At 45.1% G+C, this 25,338-nt stretch overlaps 1 protein-coding gene across 1 annotated transcript in view; it reads left to right on the forward strand.

The window, feature by feature from the left end:
* The window catches only part of LOC111141838 (spermatogenesis associated serine rich 2 like), a 164,159-nt gene extending 140,326 nt beyond the window's left edge, over positions 1-23,833 (forward strand). The window contains exons 9-13 of the mRNA XM_022494677.1: positions 6,768-6,826; positions 13,878-13,987; positions 16,482-16,584; positions 19,926-20,146; positions 22,930-23,833. Of these exons, the coding sequence (XP_022350385.1) occupies positions 6,768-6,826; positions 13,878-13,987; positions 16,482-16,584; positions 19,926-20,146; positions 22,930-23,325 (889 nt within the window). The 3' untranslated portion in view covers positions 23,326-23,833. The remainder of the gene's footprint in view (positions 1-6,767; positions 6,827-13,877; positions 13,988-16,481; positions 16,585-19,925; positions 20,147-22,929) is intronic.
* The last annotated feature ends 1,505 nt before the right edge of the window (positions 23,834-25,338 follow it).

The following is a 25,338-nucleotide window of genomic DNA, read 5'->3' on the forward strand; positions in this document are numbered from 1 at the left end:
GTTACCTGAACATCAGACTCTTGATTTCGGCTCAGGTCTGGATCTCAGGGTCCTGAGATAGAGCCCTGCGTGCTCAGCAAGAAGTCGGCTTGTCCTTTCCTCTCCCCCTCTGCCCCTATCACTGCTCCTGAGCATGGTCTCTCTCTCTCTCTCTCTCTCTCTCTCAGATAAGCAAATAAATAACCATGAATTCTAAAAAAGAGAACTTATAGTGGTCAGTGAAAGGCTAGTTAAAGAGTTCTGTATTTCTGTCAAGTACAGAGGATTACTGTTTCAAAGCAAAAATGTTCAAAAGCAGATGATCAGTGGGGGAAAGCACAAATTTCAATAATTTATTACCACCCTAATTTGCATACAGAAACATCAACTATCTGTTTTGATTCTGAGCCAAACCCTATGTGGTTCGGTGATTATCATTGCACTTTTATTCATAAGCTTAAGTCTCAAATGATTAGATTCCATCAGTGGCAAAAATGATATAAATTTTTGCTTAAACGTGATTTATATGCAAGCGCTACAGTAGAACGATTAAGAAGTTTCATTATTGTTATCCCACAGAAAAATAAATACGTTGTCTCCCCTGCTCTTCACTGTTGGGCAGTTTCTTCAAGTTTTTATTTAAATTCCAGTTAGTTGATCTATAGTGTCATGTTAGTTCCAGCAGCAGAATCTCGTCCCTTACCTATGACACCCAGTGCTCATCCCAAGGGCCCATCACGCATTTAGCCCATCCCCTGCCCAGCTCCCCTCTAGCAGCCCTGTTTGTTCTCTAGGGTTAAGAATCTCTCATGGTTTGTTTCCCTCTCTCTCTCTTTTTTTTTTTTTTTACTCTTCCCCTGTGGTCATCTGTTTTGTTTCTTAAATTGCACATATGAGTGAAATCATATGTTTCTTGTCTTTCTCTGCCTTATTTTTCTTAGCATTATACTCTCTAGCTCCATCCATGTTGTTGCAAATGGTAAGATTTCATTCTTTTTAATGGCTGGATAATATTTTATGTGTGTGCGTGTGTATATATACACACACACACCCCACATCTTCCTTTCATCAGTCTGTGGACATTTGAGCGCTTTCCATAATTCGGCTATTGTTACTACTGAGCAGTTTCTTGTTGAGCAACCCATAACAGTCTAAGGCCATAAAGTTGAACAGAAGTTTTTAAAACTCAGAGTTTCTCCCTGAAAAAGTGATGACTTAGTGGAGACCTGAACGAAGACTCACAGTTAATGAAATAAAGAACAGCAGGGTGGGGGAGGAAAGTTGTCTTCCAGCAGTGGGAAGGGCATGTGCCAAGGCCCTGTGGTGAGGAGAGAGCAGAGACGAGACCTTGCGGGGTTTCATGAAGCTGTGCCTAGCACACAATAGGACTCAGGTTGTGTTGGTTATGATCAGCTCTCATTCTGAAGCACCTCAGGGCTAACATCTGTCTGCACAGGTGTACCTAAAAAGCAAACACATGACCTTTCTGCTCCTTGGTAGGAATGTGGTCTGTGACACTGCCTGTGATTTCTCTGTGACTCTTCAACTCACTCATGTCATTCCTCTCAAGACCCTCCCTCCGGGGGGCATCTGGGTGGCTCGGTGGGTTAAACCTCTGCCTTTGGCTCAGGTTATGATCCCAGATCCCATGAGAGATCCCATGATCTCTCTGCTCAGAGGGAGCCTGCTTCCTCCTCTCTCTCTCTCTGCCTGCTTCTCTGCCTACTTGTGATCTCTGTCAAATAAATAAATAAAATCTTAAAAAAAAAAAAAAAAAAGACCCTCCCTCCGGGCTTCTGTATCTGCTAACCCTGTCCCAGGGCTTTGCCCAGCACGCTCTGTCCTTGCCAGCCTGCAGAGTGTTTCATGAAGTGCACTCCTATGTATTTGTCCCAGGACCCCTGAGGAGATCCAGCAGGGCTCACACATGGCGCTGAGGCACGTGCTCATGGAGCTGGATATGACACCAGGCCCTGGAAGGTGTTGGACGCAGCCTTTCCTCTTTTCCTCCTTTGGTCTGGCTCCTCGCTGTCTGACCTTTACTACCGGCCTTTCCTACTACCACCTCTCCATCCTCCGTATCTACTTCCCACGATGTCCTTCCCTTCCACAGCTGCCTTGAAAGGGAAGCCCAAAGAGACCCTCAGGCGTAGCTTACTGAGATTCTGGAGGGAGGATCGGAGGGTGCTGCTTCCGCTGGCCCCGAACCCTGGTCTGCGTTCTGTTCATGGGTTCTGTACAGGGTCCGGATTCATCAGGGATCCCTGGCTTGCCTTCGTGCACATGAGTTTTGAAAGTAGTTGCACATAGCGGTGCTTGAATTACTAAGACGCTTGAGGACAGTCTTTTGTTGAAATACCCAGAGGAATGGAAGCACGGTTTGATGCCAGCTTCACGGACTCCTTCACATCCTCAAGTGGGCATTAAGCAGATTAACAGTTTACTGTGAAAACCTTCATCCCTCCTGTTGCTGGCCCAGAAGGTCCGAACTAACCACTGTGTCAATATCTAGCTTTGTTGAGGATGTGTTGGGCCTGAGGATAGGTCTTAAACCCCTGATGTCCATCTTGTAAACTCTCTGGGCACATAATTATGTGAACAAATTTAATCGACAAGAATTTACCCTGATCTTCAGCTGGCAAAGAAATTAGCAAAGGCCCCTTCCTCCTCTATTCTCCCCTCCCAACACACACACAGGCTGCCGGGCTCCCAGCCTCCAGGCTCTGGGCCTTGTTTGGAAGCTGGGTGGGTGGGAGGACCCCGGGAGGCTGCCCTGGCACTCACCCTCGGGAAGCCTGAGCACACCCACTCCTGTATCCTGGGCATGAATTTCCTTTGGTTCTTCCCTTGCATGCTCTGGGATCCCAGAGGCTCTAATTAGAAGCCTACAGGTTGGTTTGGGGGGGTGGTGGTGGAGGTATTTCTTCTTACCATCATCATTTTCTTCCCTTTCCATCTGGTTTTTCGCTTTTTCTCCAGTAAGTCCGGTGGGTCCTCTCACCTTCCTCTCCCCTTTCCCGGAAAGCCAGTGGGCTGCACGGGGATGGCAGGGCGCCTTCCTCCCCAGCTGCTCTGCGCCATCACCCTTGCCGGCACAGGGCAGGCACTCAGCGAGTGCTTGTGCCACGGCTGAATGTTCTGTACGTCTCCGCATTTCCCGTGCTCGCTGTGGCGTAAGCCCGTGCGCCCCGCTGCAGCCCGCAGGTGGACGGGGGAGCTCGAGTTAGCTGCGGGCTCGCACGACCGCCGCAGTATCCCTGCCCCCTTGTTCTTCGGACTCCTGTTGGTGTCCAGTGGAATTCAAACCCTCCCTAAGATTTGTGTCCGATCCAGGGGGGGAAGGTGGGCCGGATATTCTCGCGCTCAGTCGCCTTCCATCTGTTCAGCCTCATACTGACCCAAACTGGAAGGCGGCCGCCTGCTCGGTGTCTGTGTGCGCACCTGCTCGCATTCAGACCATCTGCTCCCCGCACAGTGACGATCCGGAAGGCTCATGTCACACTCCTGGCCGTGTACACCTTCGGCCTTGTGGCTCCTGGAAGTTCCTGTGCCCCCCCCCCCCCCCCCCCCCCCCCCCCCGCTGAGGTCTCTCTTCGGCTCCTGACCCGGCACCATCCTCACCCTTCTTGCTGACTCTTCTCCCCTCCTCTTTTGCCTCTTTCTGTAGGGAATAAAAATTCAAAACGTGTTCTCGGGCAGAGAAGCTGAGTCGTATCGTTGTGACTGGGGCTTCTGACTCCAGATTTCTAGGTTCTCACCTTGTCTCTCTAACAGCTCATCCGTTAGCCTCCTTTACCTAAGCGAACGTGGAACTGCGCTCTCCGGGTGAGCTGTTAAACGCGAACACAAAAAAATTGCCTGGCCCATATTGGCTTCATGTGTGAACTTGACAGAGGAGCTAAATATACCTCATAATCACAGGCACACAAGCCTCTTTTGACTTAACTCAGCATTTCATATGATTCATTCATATGATTCATATGATTAAGCATAGCATTCATATGATTAAGACACATATGCTGGTTTATGATAGATGGTCTCTGGAAAGAAATGGAAGAAGCTGGTGTTGGTGGAGACCTCCAGGGAAGGGAGCCAAATACACGGGGACAGAGGGGGATGAAGACTTTCTTCTGTATTTCCTCTATTTAAAACACATTGACATCATACCTATTTAATGTCAATAAAGAAGTTACAGGTATCCTGATGTGCTGGTCATACCAGCGTGATCATATCCAGTGACCCTAAGCCGTATGCGACATGGGGAAAGTTGATATCTACACTTGATGGATTAGGCTTAGCGCCTGGTTCTGGAGGATTTGCCACTCACTGGACACCTCAGTTCTTTCCCTTAGGATTTCCTTGTTGAAACGAGCTGAGCTTCTCAGCACACAGTCCTGACTGGCCAAGTGTTCAGGTTCCACGTCTGGATGAGGAGCCCCAAAAGTCCTATAGACATATCCCAAAGACACTTCTTACCTTGACCAATATTACAAAATATTCCTCCTAAGAGGAAGTAAATTTTAAATACACTTCAAGTTTTAAAAGTACACCTGATGGGGGGAAAAACACATCGGTTGGAACAGAGAGGTAATAACTATGGATGCTTACTGCTGTGTATTGAAGCACATTAATTATGAGTTCACAAACTATACAAACAAGCAAAAAAATCTCATTGGTTTTTTCGGAGGGATGCTAGGGAACCAACTATTGTTTTGAAAACAGATATACTAGCATTTATCCTGCTTACCTGTATAAATTGTACTACATGTTAACCCAAATAGTTGATAAGGGAAAGTTTCTCTTTGTGCAAGACTTCAAGGTAAATAAATGAATAAGGAGTAGTAGAATTTGAATAACCCCATTTTTAAAACCCTATTTATCCAGGTAACCATCATCAGTGACTGCTGATAATCGTAAAAAATAGAGATGCCCTTTGTATTTCCTACAAATTTGTTATGAGATGTAAGAATTTGAATACATTCAGGTTTGGTTTTTTTCTAAGAGGAATATTTATAACTGCGTTGGGTCATTATATGTCTGCTGGTGGAAGTAGATAACATAAGGTACCCTTCCTGAAATATAAACAAATCTAATCAGATTTATATATCTCATACCATATTCATAGGAAAATTTAAAGAATGGGTTAAATAATACCATGCAGTACAATCAGCAAAGTTAAAACCTTGGACAACTGAACAGAACAAACAACCTGCTTTTTTCAACAAATGAGTTGCAAACAGGGTGTGGAGAGATAAAAACGGATTTCCTAGACAATCAACCAATTGCAATGGCCGGACTTACTTAGATCCTGGCCCAAACAAACTGTTAACAAATACGTAGGGAACAAATATGGCCATATTATATATTATTATATATATATATATATATATATATATATATATATATAATACATATATTATATATATATATATAATATTGCCATATTATATATGGCAAATATATAAATTTGAACATTGAGTAGATACCTGATAATATTAAATTATTGTTAATGTCTTTAGGTATTCTAGTAATACTATGTAATACTATGGTAGTAAAAGTATAAAGTAATACTATGTAATATAAAGTAATACTATGTAATACATAGTAATACTATGGTTATAGTCCCAACAAAGTCATTATCTTTGTGAGATATGTATTGAAGTATTGATGGTTGAAATGAAAATTTAAAAATACCTCGCATCTACACTTATATATACATGAAAATCTGTGAAAGGATATGCAGCTGACCCTTGTGCAATGGAGGGGAGAGAGTTGGGGTGCCCACCCCGCACGCAGTCTAAAGTCTGTGTATAACCTTTTGACTCCCCCAAAACTTAACTTACAGCCTCTTACTGACCAGAAGCCTTACTAATACCATAAAGGGTCCATTCACACATCTCATCTGTTATATGTATTACATAGTATGTTCTTACAATAAAGGAAACTAGAGAAGCAAAAATGTTATTGCAAAAATCATAAGGAGAATACACTTGCGGTATTGTATTGTGTTTACCCAAAACAACACACGTGTAAGAGGACCTGCAGAGTTCAAGGTGTTGTTCAAGAGTCACCTGGATGAGGGGATTCTGATGCTGTGTTCTGTTGTGAGGGGAACTAGGAGTCAGGATGGGAGAGAAGTGAACTATTAGACAGATTATTATTTATGCAAAGAACTAACCAAAAAGTAATATAGTGTGGGGGGAAAAGTTAATTTGAACTTGAAATGCTTCTTTGGGGGAATGAGAACGTATAGAGTTCTATTATAGAACACGTAGATGGATTGATCCAGGCCCTACTTCTCAAAGCAGGTCCCAGGGCCATCTGCATCAGAGATGGGCCCACGTCCCCGCCCCCCAAGCCAGTATCTGAGGGAGCAACGCACAGAGGCGTGTGAGAACTACAGGCCTAGATCCCCTGAACCCTGGCTTTTCAAATACTCCTCATATAGTCGTGGAACTTCAGAATTCATAGGGCAAAAATACTGCCAAATTTAAATTCAAAGCAGCACAATTCTGAAAGTCGGAAAAGGCTTTTTTTTTTTTTTTTTTTAGATTTGCTGACAATGATTTAATCAGCAGATGTCACTATGAAATACTTGGGAGCAACCCTTCCGTGTTGCCTCATTTTTGGAAAGGCAGAGGGTGCTGCTGGCATTGTAACATAGAAATATTTATGGTAATTTTGTATTTTGTTTAATGAAAATAATTTTTCTTGTGCTTCCAGTGCTTATTAAAAGTTTCTCTTTGATTAAGCATTCTTTGCTTTTGTTTCTGTTTTTCCCCTCCCAGCATCATTGACAAAGAAGTTTCATTAATGGCAGAAATGGATAAAGTTAAAGAAGAAGCCAGTAAGTAGACACACGGTTGTTTGGTTAGGCGCCTCCTAGTCTGAAGCAATCTGTAGGTCCACTGGCAGTGATACGGATTCTGAGAAAGGTCCTAAAATTCGCACCGAAATCCTGGCTAATGAGCTCTGGGACCTCGGGCAAGTCACGAAGCCCCTGGAGACTTTGGGAACCTCGTGTGGGCGTGGCCCCAGGAGCACACAGCAGAGCAGGTACTCAGCAAAGAATAGGTGTCCGGCTGAGTTACTTAAAATTGGGGGCGTATAAAGGGGTACTTACAGGTAATCGGGTTCAAAATGACATTGAATTTAGAATTAAATTTTCAAACATCGGTTTTATGCTTTTGCAACTTCCATATCTTGCTATGTGACTTAAAACGATACGTTTCCCTTGTTCTTTCTTAGGTTCAGCTACCTCAAGTTTAACACATCACATTTCTCTAAGAAAACTGTCCATTTGAAACTTTACTTAAATTCCCCTTAACATTTTGAATCACATCTTTAAATTAAACGCGTCTGCCTTTTTTTCTGAGCACTTCGGATGCCGGACAAGGCAAACTCACCAGCCTAAAAGCAACATGTTCCAAGCTTTTAAACAGCTCTTATAAGTTTAATAATTCAAATGTAGAGATGTACTAAGTGAAGTTTTCTTAAAACACTCCCGGTTCTGTTTACAAACTTAGTCATACCTGCCGCCAGCTTAACGCCTCGCGAGAGAATCAATGACAGGTTTTAAGTTGAAATCACAAATGAGACCATTTAATGTCCCAAATACCCTGTTTAAATAATAAACACCCTCAGACAGTCTTAAAATATTCATATACCCTGGGTTGGATTTATTGTATTATCTTTATACTTATTTCTAGTTCTCAGTTTGTCCAATGGTCGTCAAACTATTCAACAGATAGTAGGACAGATTTAAACTCCCACCAACAGGCTGGGGTTCATGGGTGCGACATTGTGAGACCAGATTGCTTTGTCAGCGGCAATAGCAAGCCCCAGGTGGGGCTGCTAAGCCCTCTCTTAGGATCAAATGCAGTCCCCTGTCATTGATGAGAACCCTAAACCCACATTTTTCACCTGGGATCTCGTCTTACAATTCTTATCTCCTGTGCATTTTATTTTTTTTAATTTTTTAAAAGATATTATTTATTTGACTCACAGAGATCACAGGTAAGCAGAGAGGCAGGCAGAGAGAGAGGAGGAAGCAGGCTCCCTGCTGAGCAGAGAGCCTGTCGAGGGGCTCAATCCACGGGGCTCAATCCCAGGACCCTGAGATCATGACCTGAGCCGAAGGCAGAGGCTTTAACCCACTGAGCCACCCAGGCGCCCCTCTCCTGTGCATTTTAAATTCTTTATCCTTACCCAGATTTTTCCTCACTAACTGGATGAGTGGCTCTGCACCCCAAGAACCTAATTCCTTCCCCTTCAACAGCGGTGCCTTTCTTTTTACCAGAATGAAGGATCTGACCAAATTCTTCATTCTTTTTCTATTTTTCTTGTCTGGCCCTTGGTCGTAATTCAGTAGTCACTTTATGAAAAGTAACAATTGGTATTTTTGTTACACAACTTTTTAAAAATGATTTTAAGCAACGTCCGAGAATTTCAAATAACAGCAAGTTTTATGAAATAAAACGAAATGTGATCCAGGGTTCAGCTGTGGAATATTTAGGCAGTTACACAATCCCTTTGAATGTGAAATTATTTTATTTTATAAAATGTTTTTATTTTATAAAATAAATATTATTTTATTCTTATGAAGTTTGTTGATTTCTTCAGTAAAGTTGCTTTCCACATGATCCGGGACTTTCCACATTTCTTAGATACAGCTTATTCTTTCTTGTTAGTTTCATGTCCTATTGATAACAATGTAAGCAACCAACACAGACACAAAAGGGTCTCTAGCACCAAAATACAAAGTTACTAGCACATCCCCTCCTAAGAGGTTAACAGTAGACCTCAGATATCACGTGCTCATTCTATCTTCTTCTTCTTTTTTTTTTAAAGATTTTATTTGCTTATTTGACAGAGAGTGATCACAAGTAGGCAGAGAGGCAGGCAGAGAGAGGGGGAAGCAGGCTTCCCGCTGAGCAGAGAGCCCGATGCGGGGCTCCATCCCAGGACCCTGAGATCATCACCTGAGCCGAAGGCAGAGGCTTTAACCCACTGGGCCACCCAGGCGCTCCTCATTCTATCTTCTTGAGAGAATAATATTAGGATCCAAGACCTGTGGGATTTGGAGCATCTCTGGAGAGCTTTCCCATTTTAAAAATTCAGTTAATAAACATTTACTGTGCGCTCGCGTATGTGTTATGCACTATCACAAACCGGGTTTGACGGCAAACAGCAAACCCTGGGACCTGTACACACAGAGTTCTCAGCGTAGCTAAAAGCGTGAGATTGGTTGGTAGGGTTTGCCTAACTTCATTCAGTCATTGGTGCCAAGGCTCCTAGTTTGAGAACTGCCCAGAGCCCCGGGAACCATCTTGCTTGCACTGGGGACAAGCAAGACTGAGTTCCAATCCAGATTCCACCTGTTTACTGGCTGTGTGCCTTCGAGCCATTTTGTTAAGCTCCTCAACATCCATGCTTACTTCTCAGAAGAGGTGGAATAAGAATAGTATCATCTCAAATAGTTACTGTAAAGATAAAAGGGGAAAATATATGCCAGGCACTTAGCACAGTGCCTGACCCAGTATGTGTACAAAAAGGGAAAAGCACTCACTAGTGAAGGGGTCAGTCCAGCCTCCTCACATGACCGCCAGAAAATGGAGGCGGACAGAGCTCAGCAGCGTCTCTCAGGTGACACAGGCGTGTCTCCACAGGCAGAGGGAACCACTGGATTTCCCTCCACTAAGAACTGAACTGTCCTTCCAACCACCGTCTTGAGTTGGCTCATCTATGGTCTCCGGAGTACTTTCCACATTTTCTATTTGCTGCCCATTTACAAACCTTATTTCCTCAGTTATAACATAAGCCCCTCGGTCCGTCACGGCGCCTGATGTAGTGCTGAGAAGATTGTAGGTACTTCATAATATCTGTTAAGTGAATTATTGTAATTAATTCAGTGTCTGTAGGCTGTGGGATCCAATATTAGTAATTGCAAAAAAAAAAAAAAAGGAAGTATATTCTAGATGAACATATCTCACTTTATGAATATTTGGGGTTAGCATTTTTTTTAGTGTATGATACTAAACACGTCACGTAGGTTATTTCATTTAGTTCCACAGTAGCCCTAAAAGTAATATGATTATTACGTTTATAGATGAAGAAGCAAAACATGTTGTAGTGCTGTGGTCTCAGACTCTGTTTGAAGGAACTGGAGACCAAAATAGGTGTGTTCTTGGAGCATCAAATTTATTGGAGATACGGGAAGAAAACATATTAACAGGAGCGCAGATCTATTGGGAGGTGAAGGAAGGACTCACAACAGTAAACGGGTAAAAGAATCAAAGAATCTTCATGCTTGAAACAAGCTTTGTGTCCCAGCTCCTCCCCCCAGGATTTCAAGCCCACCCTCCGCTAAAGAGTATGATTTGAGAAGCCCTAAAATTTTCCATGGTTCATGCAACAAGAGCCAGCTTCCAGCATGTTCCAGAAACTTGAAGGAATTCATAAATCCTATTGTGAAAATGGATTTCAGCCTACCAGATACTGTTTATAAAAAGTACCTAAATAATATTAATGACGTCCCGAATGCAGTGAACATGAAAGCTGCATGAAACTGTCTCTCTACAGATTTCCAAAAGGATGTTGCTTTCAAAACATACCTTATTATTCTATTTTAAATTTGAGGATCAATGAATCTTAGGATCTGGTCTGGTTTTGTTTTTGCTTTTTGTTTCTGTGATTGATGTTTTTGAGGTGAAACTGATAGTGTCCCCACAGAATATTGCCTTTAGATTTCCAGTTTTAAGGCTTTTTCATAATGAAAGGCTTTGAGATGTTAATGAGACTGTATGTAAAACTCATCCCAACACTGGATGAGGCAAAAGTATTCATTTTCATACACATTTGCATGCGGGTAAACTCAGAATTTATTGGTGATTTTGCACCTGCATTCCTATTTCAGGACCCATTTATATCTATTTCTACAAAATCTTTTGTGCAAATGCCCAAATTCTTCTCAAAAAGTACAATTATCCCTAATTGTCACCAGTCCCACAAATGATCCATTAAGAAAAGTCAGATCTGTTTAACTGTGTAGTCATTCAGGGTCTGCTGACCCCTTTACTATCGGCTCACCAAGTATAGGCCTTCAGAATTTCTTTTTTTAATCTTTGCAAGAGCGAAACCCTTTGGTTCAACTCCCTGCTCAAGAATCGTTTTTTCATGCTACAGACTTAGTCTCATTCCTATGTTGAATTATGGCAAATATATAAATAATCAAAGGTATAAATGTTAAACATGCCTCAGTGGTCCTTCTAGAAAAAGAACTTCTGTCCTTCTTTGTGTATTCTTTTTTTTTTTTTTCCAAAGACTTATTTATTTGTTTGAAAGAGAGCTCACTCATGGAGGGGAAGGCCAGAGGGAGAACGAGAGTCTTAAGCAGACTCTGTGCTAAGCCCAGAGCCTGACAGGGGGCTCGATCTTATGACCCCAAGATCATGACCTGAGCCAAAACCAAGAGTTGGACACTTAAGCGCCTGCGGCACCCAGGCACCTCATGTATTGCTTTTTTTTTTTTTCCAAGTGTTTTTTAAAATTTTTTAGAAGATTTTATTTATTTATTTGACAGAGATCACAAGTGGGCAGAGAAGCAGGCAGAGAGAGAGGAAAGGAAGCAGGCTCCCTGCTAAGCAGAGAGCCCCAGGCGGGGCTCAATCCCAGGACGCTGAGATCATGACCTGAGCAGAAGGCAGAGGCTTTAACCCACTGAGCCACCCAGGCGCCCCTGCATACTGCTTTTAAATAATGGATTGATGCGTTCGTTCAGTCCTTCATTCAGTAAATGTACATACTGGGCACCCACTTTGTACCAGGCCCTAGGCATCGTGGACACGAAAAACTGTAAGTGTAGCCTCTGCCATGATTGGAGATGCTTCCAGGGGCCAGGCTGGGATCATTAATGAGCCAGGCAGGGCAGGGAGTGACCACGGCACGATGGGCGCCACGCTCCATCCATAAAGGGTGACAACTCAAGGGTTGCCACATGTTGGCCAACTGTGGCCAGAAATTCCAATATTTTAGGAGAAGCCAGAAATCCAGCTTCTGAGTGGAATCTCCTAATTTTCAAATGTGGACAATTCATTTATATAAGTAAAATGTGGACCAAACAAAACATACGTACTCTGTGGCCACACATGAGAGTAGGCCACCTCTGTGTGCCCTCTTGTGTGACTGGGTAACTGGGACATCATTCAGTAATACGGGGTCTGTACTCGGATGGATTCTTTCCACAACCATCATGGGAACTCGTTTTCCACTAGCTCCCCTGTGTCCTGAAAGACTACGGCACACATCAGCTTTCGCTCAGCTACATGGGTTTGTAAATGGGAGGCAAGGGGAGTCCTGGTGGGTAATCAGAGCATGATTAGAGGAGTTTAGCCAACAATTAGGCCTTGTGAGTTATAGATTACTGATTCTATCAACATCTCAACATTTGTGTCAGCATTAGTGATAATGTTTCTCAGTCTGTCTGCAGAATGGATTGTAGCTTGCAGGAAATCTTAACTCTTGATTGCTTTTCAACTTTTCGAGGGGTTTTGAAGTGGCTATTTTTGACATTTATACATTAAGAACCCTTACGGTGAGAAATCATTGTTCGGCTCTGCGTGTATGCTGTGAATCTGGTCTAATAAAGCAGTTGACTTTTGTTCAGACAAGAAAGGAATGTGACTCCAACATGTGTAGTGTCTTCATTGGGTGGATTTCTTTCTTCTCATAACTCAAAATGCTTGTCCAAAAGAAAGGAAGGCAGTCGTCTGTGACTTCAAATTAGAGAACAAGCTATCTCTCGGAAGAGGAAATTTCGTATTTAAATCTCACTCTATGTGATTGTATGCGTTGCTTTTGAGCTAGCTGTAGAATCTTTTGGGAAACATAGACACATGCACACAAATTCACCTGGGGACTGCTACCTCTGCTTGAACCTTCAGGCCATCCGACAGACGTGTGAAATGTGGCACCAGAAAACTCCCTGGTATCTTCTTCGCAGATGCTAAAGAGGATACACAAATCCAGTCCAAGCGGGTTTTGACTCACCCTGGACATTTTTCCATGGGGGACGCTTAAAACAAGGCACTCTGGGGGCACCTGGGTGGCTCAGTGGGTTAAAGCCTCTGCCTTCGGCTCAGGTTATGGCCTCAGGGTCCTGGGATCGAGCCCCGCATCGGGCTCTCTGCTCAGCAGGGAGCCTGCTTCCCTCCATCTCTCTGCCTGCCTCTCTGCCTACTTGTGATCTCTCTCTGTCAAATAAATAAATAAAATCTTTAAAAAAAAAAGTCACTCTGGTCTAGAAGTTCTCTTTGGTTGCAAAAATGGAAACAGATCTGCAGAGTATCAAAAGCAGAGGCATTTTTTAGCTCACAAAAAGCTAATAAAATAAAACTTCGACATCACATTCCAATGATACAGCTAGTGGCTCTCAATGAGTAAGTGGTAAAGTTCAGAAGGTCTGATGCTGTTAGAATTTCATAGTCTGGCACATCCAGGAAAATGGTTTTTGCTTAGTGGCCTCCCTATCTTTGCGATATCATTCAGACAGGATTTCACCAAGTGTCTTTTTTTGGTGATAGTGGTTCTGAGTAATGCACAAGTCGCAAAGACTAAATTAAGGAAGTGAGATCAGACAGCAGTGAGGAAAGCGAAGAAGACCGTGGGTGTACAGTGAATCCAAAGGGACCGTGTTTGATTCAGGAGTTGGTGGATAAGGACATACGGAAGTGATCAGTCCCGAGCACCGAGGGCCAACCCACCTCAGTAACCAACTCGGAAAACCTAGTCATGGTCCAACAGAGCGATCAGTACGTGGAGGGAGAACCGATCCCAAGAAATAGGTCATTTAATATGTTTAGATCGCTGGCCCTAACACACTATTCTTTCTTATTTGGCAGTGGAAATCCTGACTGCTCGTCAGAAGAAAGCGGAAGAACTAAAGAGACTGACGGATCTGGCCAGTCAGATGGCGGAGATGCAGCTGGCTGAACTCAGGGCAGAAATTAAGGTCAGTTCTAAAATACCACAGCCTGAACCCAGAGCCAGAGATCTGATCCCCATTACATTTGTTTTGCATCGATAGAGTGCGGCTCTCTGAGGATCTGATGTAATGCACCCAGCTTTAATGTTCTTTCCCAGTGCTGAGCTAGAGAATACAGAAGGGCAAAGAACCCACTAATCACTGTATTTAAGTCTACTATGGTTTGCGGGGATATATTATTACAGAGGAGAAGTACGAGCTCTTTTCTTAGTCAGCAGAGACTGACCCAAATAAAATGTATTCAACCACGAATTAGAGCTGGAATGGGGGATATTATTTTCGCCATATGTAATTCAGGTGTATGTACATAAGCACTCAGACAGGGGAACACACAGCAAGTGTGAACCTGGTAGAATAGTAAGGATGCTAAAGCTTACATAATACACAGCAGCTTCTTCCTTGTATCCTTCTCTAGCTGACTTGCCCTTTTATTAAGAAGACCACCCACAGATATGTATTTATTAGATCTCTATAGTGGCAAGCGATAGAAGCTGACCCTGGCTAACCTCGAGAATAAGAGGAAGTTGAAAGAAATTGAGTGCAGCTCACCAAAGTGTGATCGGAGGACTCCAGGCTACACTTGGGCAGAAACCCAGGCAGCCTCCTGGGTGACATAGACAGCTGCAATTACCAGACTCTCTTCAGGGCACCGTTAGAGTGGGGGACCTTCAGATGTCATCAGCCTTTGTGCCACCCCACCCGATTCACGTCCCAAAGAAAGAGATTCTGATTGGCCTCAGCCTGAATCACAGACACCACTGGGCTAAGGGAGGCCTTGACTGACACACCCACCAACACTGGGTATCTCTGAAACTGCACTGGGATACAGTTATCAGGAGGAGAGAGGTTACCAGAAGGGCAGAAACAAGTGTCTATAGCAAAACGGGAACTTACAGTCTCTACATTTTCCATTATCCTCTTCTTTGTCCCCAGTGCCCTGAACATACACGCGTATACACATGGGCTCAGCATCTGCCCAGCTTCTAGGGTCTAGAGTGCTTTGAGGACACAGTTGCTACTTGCTTTCTAAGTCGGACTGTCTGCTCACCCAGGAATAAAAGTTGTTGGGGCGGCAGAAAGTGGCAAGTGACTTCAGTCCTCTCCGCCCTGGTTAAGCATGAAAGGGAGCCCCTTGGGGATAAGGACCTCCTCTGAGGGTCCTGAGAAGTCCTAATGGTTTTTCCCTTCTCGTCTGGTCTTTGTTGTTGCCAACCAGTCACTTGCAATGGCCTCCTACCCAGCCTTTCTGCCTCCGCCTCCACTGTCTCCCTCCAGCCTGGTCACCCACCCTAAGACCAGAGTCATAGTCCAGAGCAGATCTGGCTATATATATATAGCCAGATCTGCTCTGGACTATGACTATATATTCCAAGCTCTGCCCAAGGGAGGAAGGTGAAGTTGCCAGCTCCAGGTCTGTGACATCTGCTTACTTTCCAAGTTTCATTTCTGCCTATCCAGATGCCACTCATCAAAAAATGGTTAACGACACAGGCTTTAGGCTGAAACAGCCCAGCTCCTGTGACCTTGGGTAAATTAAATTCCTCTCAGATTCCTAGAACCTTGATTCCCTCTCTATAAAATAGAGATAATAACAGAACTGACTTCATAATAATGCAATCAGATGAAAATGAGATTATCTGTTAAGAATTTGGTCCACGTCTGCTAAGTGATCAATATATTTCTTTTAATGTTCCAGCACAAATGCTCCCTCTCACGTAACACTTCCCCCATGCCCCTTAGGAGGAAATCATTCTTCCTCTTTTGTATTCCTCAAGCACCTACCACATTCTACCTCATATGGTGGTATCTGTTTCCCTTGTCTTGTGGTAAACTCCCTGGCAAATTCAGGAGGGACCGAGTCCTAGTTATTTCTGTATTTCTCACTCTGTCATCTACACACAGATCTTAATTTTAAATGAATTGAAAAGTAATCTCTTTCCCACTTCCTTAAACAGCACTTGAAATTCTACCATTCAAGATACTGTTTTCTAGTTACTAAAGGCTTTTTGAGTGTCCTGCCTCCCTGTTAGGATGGGGAAGGATAACGTGTCTTCTTTCAAGAGTGGGTAACACCTTAGCAAGTCATTGGCCAAATTAGAAAGACTGCCAGAATGCAATCCTGCCATCCCAAAATCTGTAATGGGACAGAACATGCTAGAAGGTGGGCGAGGGGTGCTGAGAGTTAAACACGGGAGTCCAGATGCACATTTTGCCCAATCACTGTTTTCTCCAGGTCTGGGCAGGAGAAAGGCAAGACCCTCACAGAGTCCCGAAAGGAGAAGGGGATGGATGTTTCTCCAGGGAGGTCAGACCAGGCCTGGTTTGACGGAGCCTCCCAGGGGCAGAGCTGGCATGCCCGGCCTCCTGGTTAGCAGGGACAGCGGCTGCTGAAGGGCAGAGCAAATGAATCCGCTGAGTGCCTGGGTCACTCCTGTAACCGTGGGGCTCTTGTCTCCTCCAGCACTTCGTCAGCGAGCGGAAATACGATGAAGAGCTCGGGAGAGCCGCCCGGTTCTCCTGCGACATCGAGCAGCTAAAGGCCCAAATCATGCTCTGCGGAGAAAGTGAGTTTTGCGTACTTGCTAAATAATTCTGTGTGAGTTAAGCTTGGTGCTATTTGGAGGTGATATCGGAAATGTCAGGTGTGCGGTCCCCCAGGGGGGTTAAAGCGAGGTCTAAAGAGATTTAATGATCTAAGGTCACGACACAAGTCACTAGAAATGTCAAGATTTGAACTTAGAGTCTTCAAATGCCACTGCCCGTCCGTAAATCCCCGGGATTTATGAAGCAGAACAGAACGGGTCAGCTAGTCTATATCTTTTGCAAACTTTTCTTAAGCACCGGCAGATAAACTGCCTTTCTGATTTCCAACAGCCTGGTTCCACAGAGACCTGTTACCCTGAGAGCCGGGCTCCCTAACAAGTCTGGGGACAATCGGCTCTGGTCATAAAGGGCCCAGCTGTGGTCTGTGAACGGCTCCCGGTGCCCTGAGTCTCTCCCCCTGGTCAGTTCTGTGTGCTTGCCGGGGGAAGTCTGCAGATAATGAAGGACTTCACTTCAACCATTAGCTTTAGGCTTGTTCACTATTAAGCCTTAATTAGAGCAGTTAATGTGCAACAAAATTGGCTGATCTTTTTTTCTCCTACTCCAGCCCACCCATGGGGGCGGGTGGGGACGGGAATGAACAGTGAGATGGCATTAAGGACGGGAACAAGGAGGAAAGGAAGGACTGGAGAGGGACGTGAATTCCCCACAACCTCAGAGTCAGCTGAAAATTTGCAACGTGGCTGCACTTTTGTTTTCAAAGTCAAAAGTGCTTTTTTCCCCCCCAAGTATAAAAAAATAGAAGCTTGATCTAAAAATTAGAGAACTAGGGACGCCTGAGTGGCTCAGTTGGTTAAGCGGCTGCCTTCAGCTCAGGTCACGATCCCAGCGTCCTGGGATCGAGTCCCATATCGGGCTCCTTGCTCGGCAGGGAACCTGCTTCTCCCTCTGTCTCTGCCTGCCTCTCTGCCTACTTGTGATCTCTCTCTCTCTCTCTGACAAATAAATAAATAAAATCTTAAAAATAAATAAATAAATAAAAAATAAAAATTAGAGAACTGTATTAAATAGAATATGCCATTACTTTTATGTATCCCTCACACTTTTTATGCACATTTCATTTGTGTTAAGTCAACTATTACATCTCTCATGATACTGTATAATTTATTATACTATACTACATAATACAAAGTAATTGATTCATTTTTATCATTTCACAACATATGGTTGAGATTTTTCCATGTCAACGTATTTAACTCATAATTTATATGAATATAATTGACACAACCAGTCCCCTAATTGTGGACCAGTTGCTACCAACTTTTTCACCGTTACAATAACAGCACTGTGAGCATCCTCGTTCACGTATCTTTGGCAGTTATCTGATTTTCTGACTGAATGCCTTTTTTATTTTTTTTAAGATTTTATTTTAGAGTAATCTTTACAGACAACATGGGCTTGAACTCAACCCCAAGATCAAGAGTCACATGCTGTACCAACTGAGCCATCCGGGAACCCCCCTCCCAATGCATTTCTTTTCAATTATTTTCCTTTTTTTTTTTTTTCTATGTTCCCTCCCTCGTGTCATAATCTACCCATTTATCATTCCCTACCCCCGCATTTGCCCCATCTGAAAAACAAACGAGCGGGTTCACAGTTGGCCATTCAACTGTCCATGCAAGTTTCCACTTCAGCCTGGTGATGAGTGAGACCCTGAGGCCAAGTGACTGTCCCCATCTGAGGAGGGATGGTTGGTGCAGCTTCACCCCCTTTCCTCCAGAGCACTTCCGGGGCCATCTCGTGGGAGGAACCATCCCATACCAAACAGCAAGTGTCCACGCGAGAGACAGCCTCCCCTGTTGGAGCCTGTAGTCATCCAACGGAGGACTCCTTCCAGCTCAGCTTTGTTGAGAACACACTGGAAACCCACAGCTAATGAACCAGAGTCATCCCTGAGCTGTAGGAAATAATGACCACCCCCCACCCCCCTGAAACTGTATCTAGTGAACACAAGAGCCACTGAAATCCCCTGGTCACGTTGGGACAGTCCCCAGTGGGCTGTCACACTTTACTTACAAATAAGGGGACTAGAGATGCATCCCTGTCCTTCCCATTTCTAATGTTCTGTGATCCCTACTAGTCCCTGCTGATCCTCTGGAAAAACCCAAGGATGAAGTCTGATCCAGCACAGGTAGCAGAGAACGTTGCTTTTAAAAAATTGTTGACAATTTTAAGATTCAAAGGTCTGATTGTCCAGCATGGCAGTCAAATTCTGGTGAACGGTGAGAGGGAGGTCGAAACTTCATCCTTGAGCGGTTCCCTCCAGCCCTGACTCAGCATCATCACACAGAAATCATTCTAGCCCAAACCACCTCATTCAAAACTGGCGGGGCTGGGGATCACAAACATTGAAGAGCCCAGCCTGCTGGGATCTGTGTGATGAGGCACACTGACTTGAGCTTTGAATCGGTACCCACCTGCAGATGAGCTGTAGAAAATGGCATCGGGAAAGAGGCCGGATCATGTGGCTCTCGTGGGATATGAACAGTGCTTTAGGGCCTGTTTGGGCCGGCAGGCCTGGTTCCTTCGTCGTAGAATGTGCATGACCCAGGGTGACAAAATTCCTGACACCCAGCAGAACATCCACGTGTCCACATGCCTCCTGGTCCTCCTGTGTCTCTGCAGCCCCCACTGGTCTAGCGAGCGGACGGGATGGCAGGCCCGGGCTTGGGAACAGGGAAGCCGAGAGGCAGAACACCCTTGTGCACAGGCGCAAGAGGGTACTTCGAGACTCTGCTGTCTCTCTTCCTTCTGCGGTTCCTAACCTAAGGAATAACACTATAGTCGCTCAGATATGTCTTCTTGCCGACAAGTGTTTCCCAACTTGTGTGATGATGCTGTCATCACTGTCCAGTGACTCTCACAGAACCTTGCTGGTCTCCCAAACATGAAAGTGCCCTTTCAGATGACATCTTTAAATATATATACATATACATGTTTTTGAAACTCCTGTGTGTGTATATATACATATATGTATGTGTGTGTGTGTGTATGTATATATATTTTAAAGATTTTATTTATTTGACAGACAGAGATCACAAGTAGGCAGAGAGGCAGGTGGGTGGGAAGGAGCAGGCTCCCTGTTGAGCAGAGAGCCCGATGTGGGGCTCGATCCCAGGACCCCGAGATCATGACCTGAGCTGAGCCGAAAGCAGAGGCTTAGCCCACTGAGCCACCGAGGCACCGCATATATATATATGTTTTTTGAAGCTCCTGCCGGTGTCTCCCATCTGCTAAGGGCTTCCCGAGGCGGGAGGGGGTCATGGCGCAGCCGGTAACGCCAGGCGCTTTCTCGTTGCAGTCACACACCCAAAGAACAGCTATTCCTCAAGAACGCCCTGCAGCTCCCTGCTGCCCCTGCTGAACGCCCACGCGGCAGCCTCTGGAAAACAGAGTCACTTTACCCGAAAATCGACCAATCACAGCAAGCCCTCGGAGGGTAAAGCCGCAACCCCCAAAATGGCCAGCAGCCTTCCCAGCGCGACCGACAGCTCTCCCCAGGCCGTGCCAGCTAATAAGCAGGTGAGCCTGTGTAGGGAGGCCAGCGTGCGCTGCCCCCGGGTGTCCCGCAGACGCTGGTGCCCGGAGGAAACTACCTGCCGGGCTGGGGAGGCCTCTGGCCGCGGGGGGGCCTCCCCGAACTCCCCCGGTCAGTCCACGCACACTCCAGAGGTCCTTTTCCAGGCGGATGAGGTGGCCTGCATATGCCTGAAGGAGCCAGCCCTTCTTGTGCCTTTGAAGCCACACCCCCCCCACACACACACCCCCACACACCCCCACACCCCCACACCCCCACACCCCCCACACACACCCACACCCCCACACCCCCACACCCCCCAAGCCCGGGACATGGGAATAAGATTCCGTACCTGCTCACGGACACTACTGATGAAAGGAAATCTGGCGTCTGTTTTGTAAGTTCCTTGAATTCCCAATTATGTGTAGTTTTTCAGTACAAGGCCAAAGTCAGTTCAAACTTCCCTGTCTTCTTTTGGGCTTTCGGTAAAGAGAGTATCTTTCAAAATGACATTATTAATTCCTCTCTGCCGTGGCTCCTAAAAATATAAGCGTCCAAAGGTCAGTCTTCCTTCTTTCCTTCTGCTCCTCCACTGTATGCCTAAGAAGTGATTTCCCCCTGGTCATTAGAGGATGAACAAGACATGGGATTTGATGATACAGACGTTGGGCATGCTATAAAGACAGCTTTCATGGTCTCTAAGAAAGAGAGCCCAAGTAAAGAGACTTTTTAAAGCATTCCAAAATCCTGGTTTTCCAGCAGATGCCCTGTTGGATTCTGTGGTCTAGGGTTTTTAGCATTCTCATAAATGACGCTGACAGGCATTTCTCCGGGCCCAGACGTCTTTCCCAGTGTCAGAAGAGCACTTCGACAAGGAGCATTTCATACATTCATGAGCTAAAGATCATTATCAGGTCTGTTTTACTTGTCATCTAGACACATCTTCACACCTTTTGTTCTTTGGTCATTATTAAACCCCATACGTAAAGTAAGTCTAAAATTTAGGCTGGGTTTCCCTTTTCTAAAAACAAAGGAAGCCAAATTAAATGCGAGTGACATAGATACTTTTTCAGCTCACTGTTACCATTTCCAGTAAAACATTTCAGGCGATGGCTCATTTAAGCCGAAGTATTCCTCCATAGAGAAGCCAGAACACTGCAGACCTAGGCAAGAAGGGCCCTTGGGCCAGGCCCTGCACTTAGGAGTAACCCCTCCTGGCCCTCTCCCAGCCATGGACCTCCCTATGGAGCAAGACCGAGGAGATGCCAGGACTCAGAATCTGTACTCTCCCTTCTGGAAAGTGCTCCAAATACTCCAGATCCTGAATTCTAGTCCCAAAATGGCCCCAAGCCTACTTTTAGGGTCTGTTTGGAACGCTTTTCCTGGATATGGCACCCTGAGAGCCAACCATACCACCGGTGTGCACACCCCTAGGTCCAGAGCAGGATTATTTGTGAGGGGTAAGGACAAAGCTGAAGTGTGCAGGCTGGAGTGCCCACATTCATGTGTGCAAGGCCCACTCACCACGTGGGAAGGAGTCAGAGCAGGGAAGAGACAATATTCACTCATGCGATTATATGGGCCTGCCTTTGTGCTCCTGCCCTGGGTCCTGCATGACGAGGGTGGGTCTGCCCTAAACCTATACCATCCAGTCACCGCGTACAAATTTAGAACTTTGTATCTTTATAAGCCATAAAATCACACATTTTAATAATAGAAGTTTGATTTTCAGTAAAGTCTCCGTTCATGGAACAAACTATGGATCTTGTCAGGAAGACCATATGCGAAATGGGAATGTCTCTATCGTTTTCTAACTGTAGACCTTGGGCAAGTCTCTTAAATTCATTATCCTCATCTGTAAAATGAAGCAAGTAACAGCAACTATCTTAAAGGGTCGGTGTGAGGATTCATGAGACGGTCCCTTGCATGAGGCCCAGCTTGCTACAAGCGCTCAGTGAATGTTGGCTCTTACTGACCTCAAGGAGTTCAGAAATCCTTCCCTTGTATAGGGACAGACACACTGACCGTTGCTTCCTCTCTACTCTTCCATTTACATTCGTGGCTGCTGGTTTGTTGAAGGGTGCCAGTTTTCCAGTATGATGCTTCAGAACTCGTGTTGGCTGAGAACTCCGAGAAGTTTATTAGAAGAGCGAAATCACCTGTAGGAAAATTCATGTCACCTCTACACCCTGCCAAGATCTACCAGATAGACCTCAGCCTTGTGTTTACCCAAGATGATATTTCTAAGCTATGATAGTTGTTTTGAGATAAAAATGGAAAAGCTGCTTTAGAGAAGAAAACTTACAAACTGAATTTTAAGCAGAATTTTACATTTTGCTTCTATATCTAATGAGAATTCCTATACCTAATCCATTTAGAAGGTCCAAGAAATTTTCACGGTAGAGAATTATCCTTGTCCTGCCTGTGTGTTAACATTTCATTCCATGATATTTTAAGTGTATTTTATGGGGTTTCGTTGGTTCTGGCATTGTCTCTCTTAGACTTCTGAAACCTCTCTTCCAACATTAGTCATTTTTTGGGGGTTCCACTCACAAGATGGTCTGCTATTCTTTTAAGCTTGAGGATTGTATCAGCCTGACCCCATTTGCATGTTGTCATCGTCCTCTAGGGTGTGAAAATGGTTCCCTGTGGCTTAGGGGTTTGGTTTCCCTGATGTCATCTGGAGTTGGTTGGCATCTAATACCCATCTCTTTTCTTTCCATTTTATCTTTTCTTTTTTCTTTCTTTCTTTCTTTCTTTTCTTTTCTTTTTTTTTTTTTTTTGGCAGAATGGGTCTTCTAGCCAAAGACGGAGATTTAATCCCCAGTACCATAACAACAGGCTGAATGGCTCTGCCAAGCCACAGGGCGGTGGAAATGAAGCTGATTTGATGGCGAAGGGCAACAACCGCCATGAACACAGAAGACAGCCGCACAACGGCTTCCGTCCCAAAAACAAAGGCGGCGCCAAAAACCAAGAAGCCCCCTTGGGGACAAAGACCCCCGAGGCCCCAGCCCATTCGGAGAAGCCCCGGCGAAGGCAGCACGCTGCAGACAACTCGGAGGCCAGGCCGTTCCGGGGGAACGTCGCTAGGGTTTCACAGTGCAATCTCTGCCCCACGAGAATAGAAGTTTCCACAGACGCCACGGTCCTCTCCGTCCCAGCGGTGACGTTGGTGGCCTGAGTGAGGAGGAAGAAAAATAAAAAAGCAGTTTTCACTCAGTTTTGGTTCCCTGCCCGAGGTGCTGACCCAGTTTGCTGCCAAAAGAGAGTCAGTCAGAATGTGCAGACCCTCTGTGGTTGTGTCATCCTCTCTTAATCATTTTTACTAATTCTAATAATCAGCCCTAGCTTGCTTTCATAACTTCCATGGCTTTGCTTGATCTGTTGACGCTTTTTCTCATCAAGACATCGCAGCATTTTAGCCCGGCAGTATTTACTCGTTTGTTAGGAAAATCAAGATGTGGCTACAGATCAGAGGCTCAGTAGCAACCTGTGTTGTAGCAGTGATGTCAGTCCATTGATTGTCTTTAGAGAGTTAATGTTGGGAAAAAAAAAAAAAAATCTTACCGATCAGACAACCATGATCTGCTGAAGACACATGCGCTTTTGTAGAATTTAACACCTGGTGTTTTTCTGAAAAAGAAAATATATATATATACATATATTGCTTTATTTGAAACAAATTAAAATATGCTTCATTTGATACCTGGCTGGCTTTTTTTTTCTTTTTTTTTTTTAATTGATGCCCACTTTGTTTTTCAGTGTAGGCCCTCTGAGGAAACTGGAGGGAGTTGGCTCAGAGCTCTCCCCAGTATGCTTGCTCTTAGGACAAGTACCTTTTCAGAAAAAAACAATGCCTCGCAGTGGCCCCGGCTGGTCTGTTGCCCCACATATAAATGGGTAGTATACACCCCAATCATCTTAGACACCATGTGGTAATTCGGAAGCCTTGGTCGCAAGAAACATAGACCTCAGCTCAGCCTCATTGAAACAATAAAGACAATTTATTGGTTCAGTGACCGAAAAGTCCAGCGACAACATATGACTTGGGTCCAGGTTGGTCCAGACTCCAGCTCATTTCTCTTCATTAGCTCAGCAATCCTTCCTCCTTAGGCTGACATCGTGTTCGGAGGGGTGGCAAATAGCTACTTTGCTCCTAGGGTTCAAGTCCAACCCCTGCAATGTCCAGAAGAAGAGACGCTGTCCAGGTAGCATCCACATGGAGCATGTGTCCTTGTCGGAAGTCTGCGAGGAAAATCGTTGGCCCAGATTGCTGGAAGGCCTGTCACCCAGCCAGTCAGCAAAATGGGGGAGGGGGCAGCAAAGAAGGTTTACTAATTAACATAAACTGGTCGGATCCCAGCCTTGGAGCTGGGGTGTGGCCAGTTCCCCAGAAGCACAGGGGCCTGTAGGAAGGGCTATGGTTTCCTCAGGAGGGGAGAGTGGACGCTGGGGAGCCCAAGCCCCAAAGAACCCCAAATCCTGTATCTTTGACTTCAGGGCAGCTCAGGGTGGGCTCTGCTTGCAACAGCTTTCTCATGTCCTACAGATCGGTTGGCCTCTCTCAAGTGCACACGCTGACTTCCAGCTCAACGTGAACGTTTTTTCTGGCAACCCAGCTTGAGCGGTTCTCTTGCTCCGAGCAGCCCCGAGCAGCTAACCCTACAGGCCACGCGAGCATCCGTTTCTTTGGCCAAGAGCAGGAGGATGTTTGCTTTCTCCGGAGAGAGCTTTCTGTGGTCTCTGGATGTACCAGAGATTTAATAGGAATTTTAAATGTTAAGTCACATTCCAGGAAGGAAGGAAGAGTTTGCTCGTTCAAATAAGAAAGATAAATGTTCAGGACTGCGATCCCCGTTTCCTCCATCTGAGGCCCTGAATTTATATTTTACAAGACAGAAGGACGAAGCACAAATTTTGTGTAGCGAGGTTTGGCCTGCCACTGAGAAATGTCAGTGTGTATGTGACAGCTTTAAAGATGAGTCAAATAATTCTTGCAACAGGAAAACAACGGGACTTCCAGATCAGGGGTGCGCCTTCCTTTGTGGGCTGCGCTGGCCCCACCGCTCTCGGCCTGGACTGACTCACCAGCTCCTGTGGCTCTCAGCGTGAAGGCAGCTCAAACACATTCACGAGCACAATGCAGATGCACCCAGGTCACAGAAAAGAAACCAAAAAGAGTGCTAAAACGTGT

Source organism: Enhydra lutris, unplaced genomic scaffold (genome assembly GCF_002288905.1).
Source record: "Enhydra lutris kenyoni isolate GAN:26980312 unplaced genomic scaffold, ASM228890v2 scaffoldscaffold1, whole genome shotgun sequence".
NCBI classification, from domain to species: Eukaryota; Metazoa; Chordata; class Mammalia; order Carnivora; family Mustelidae; genus Enhydra; species Enhydra lutris.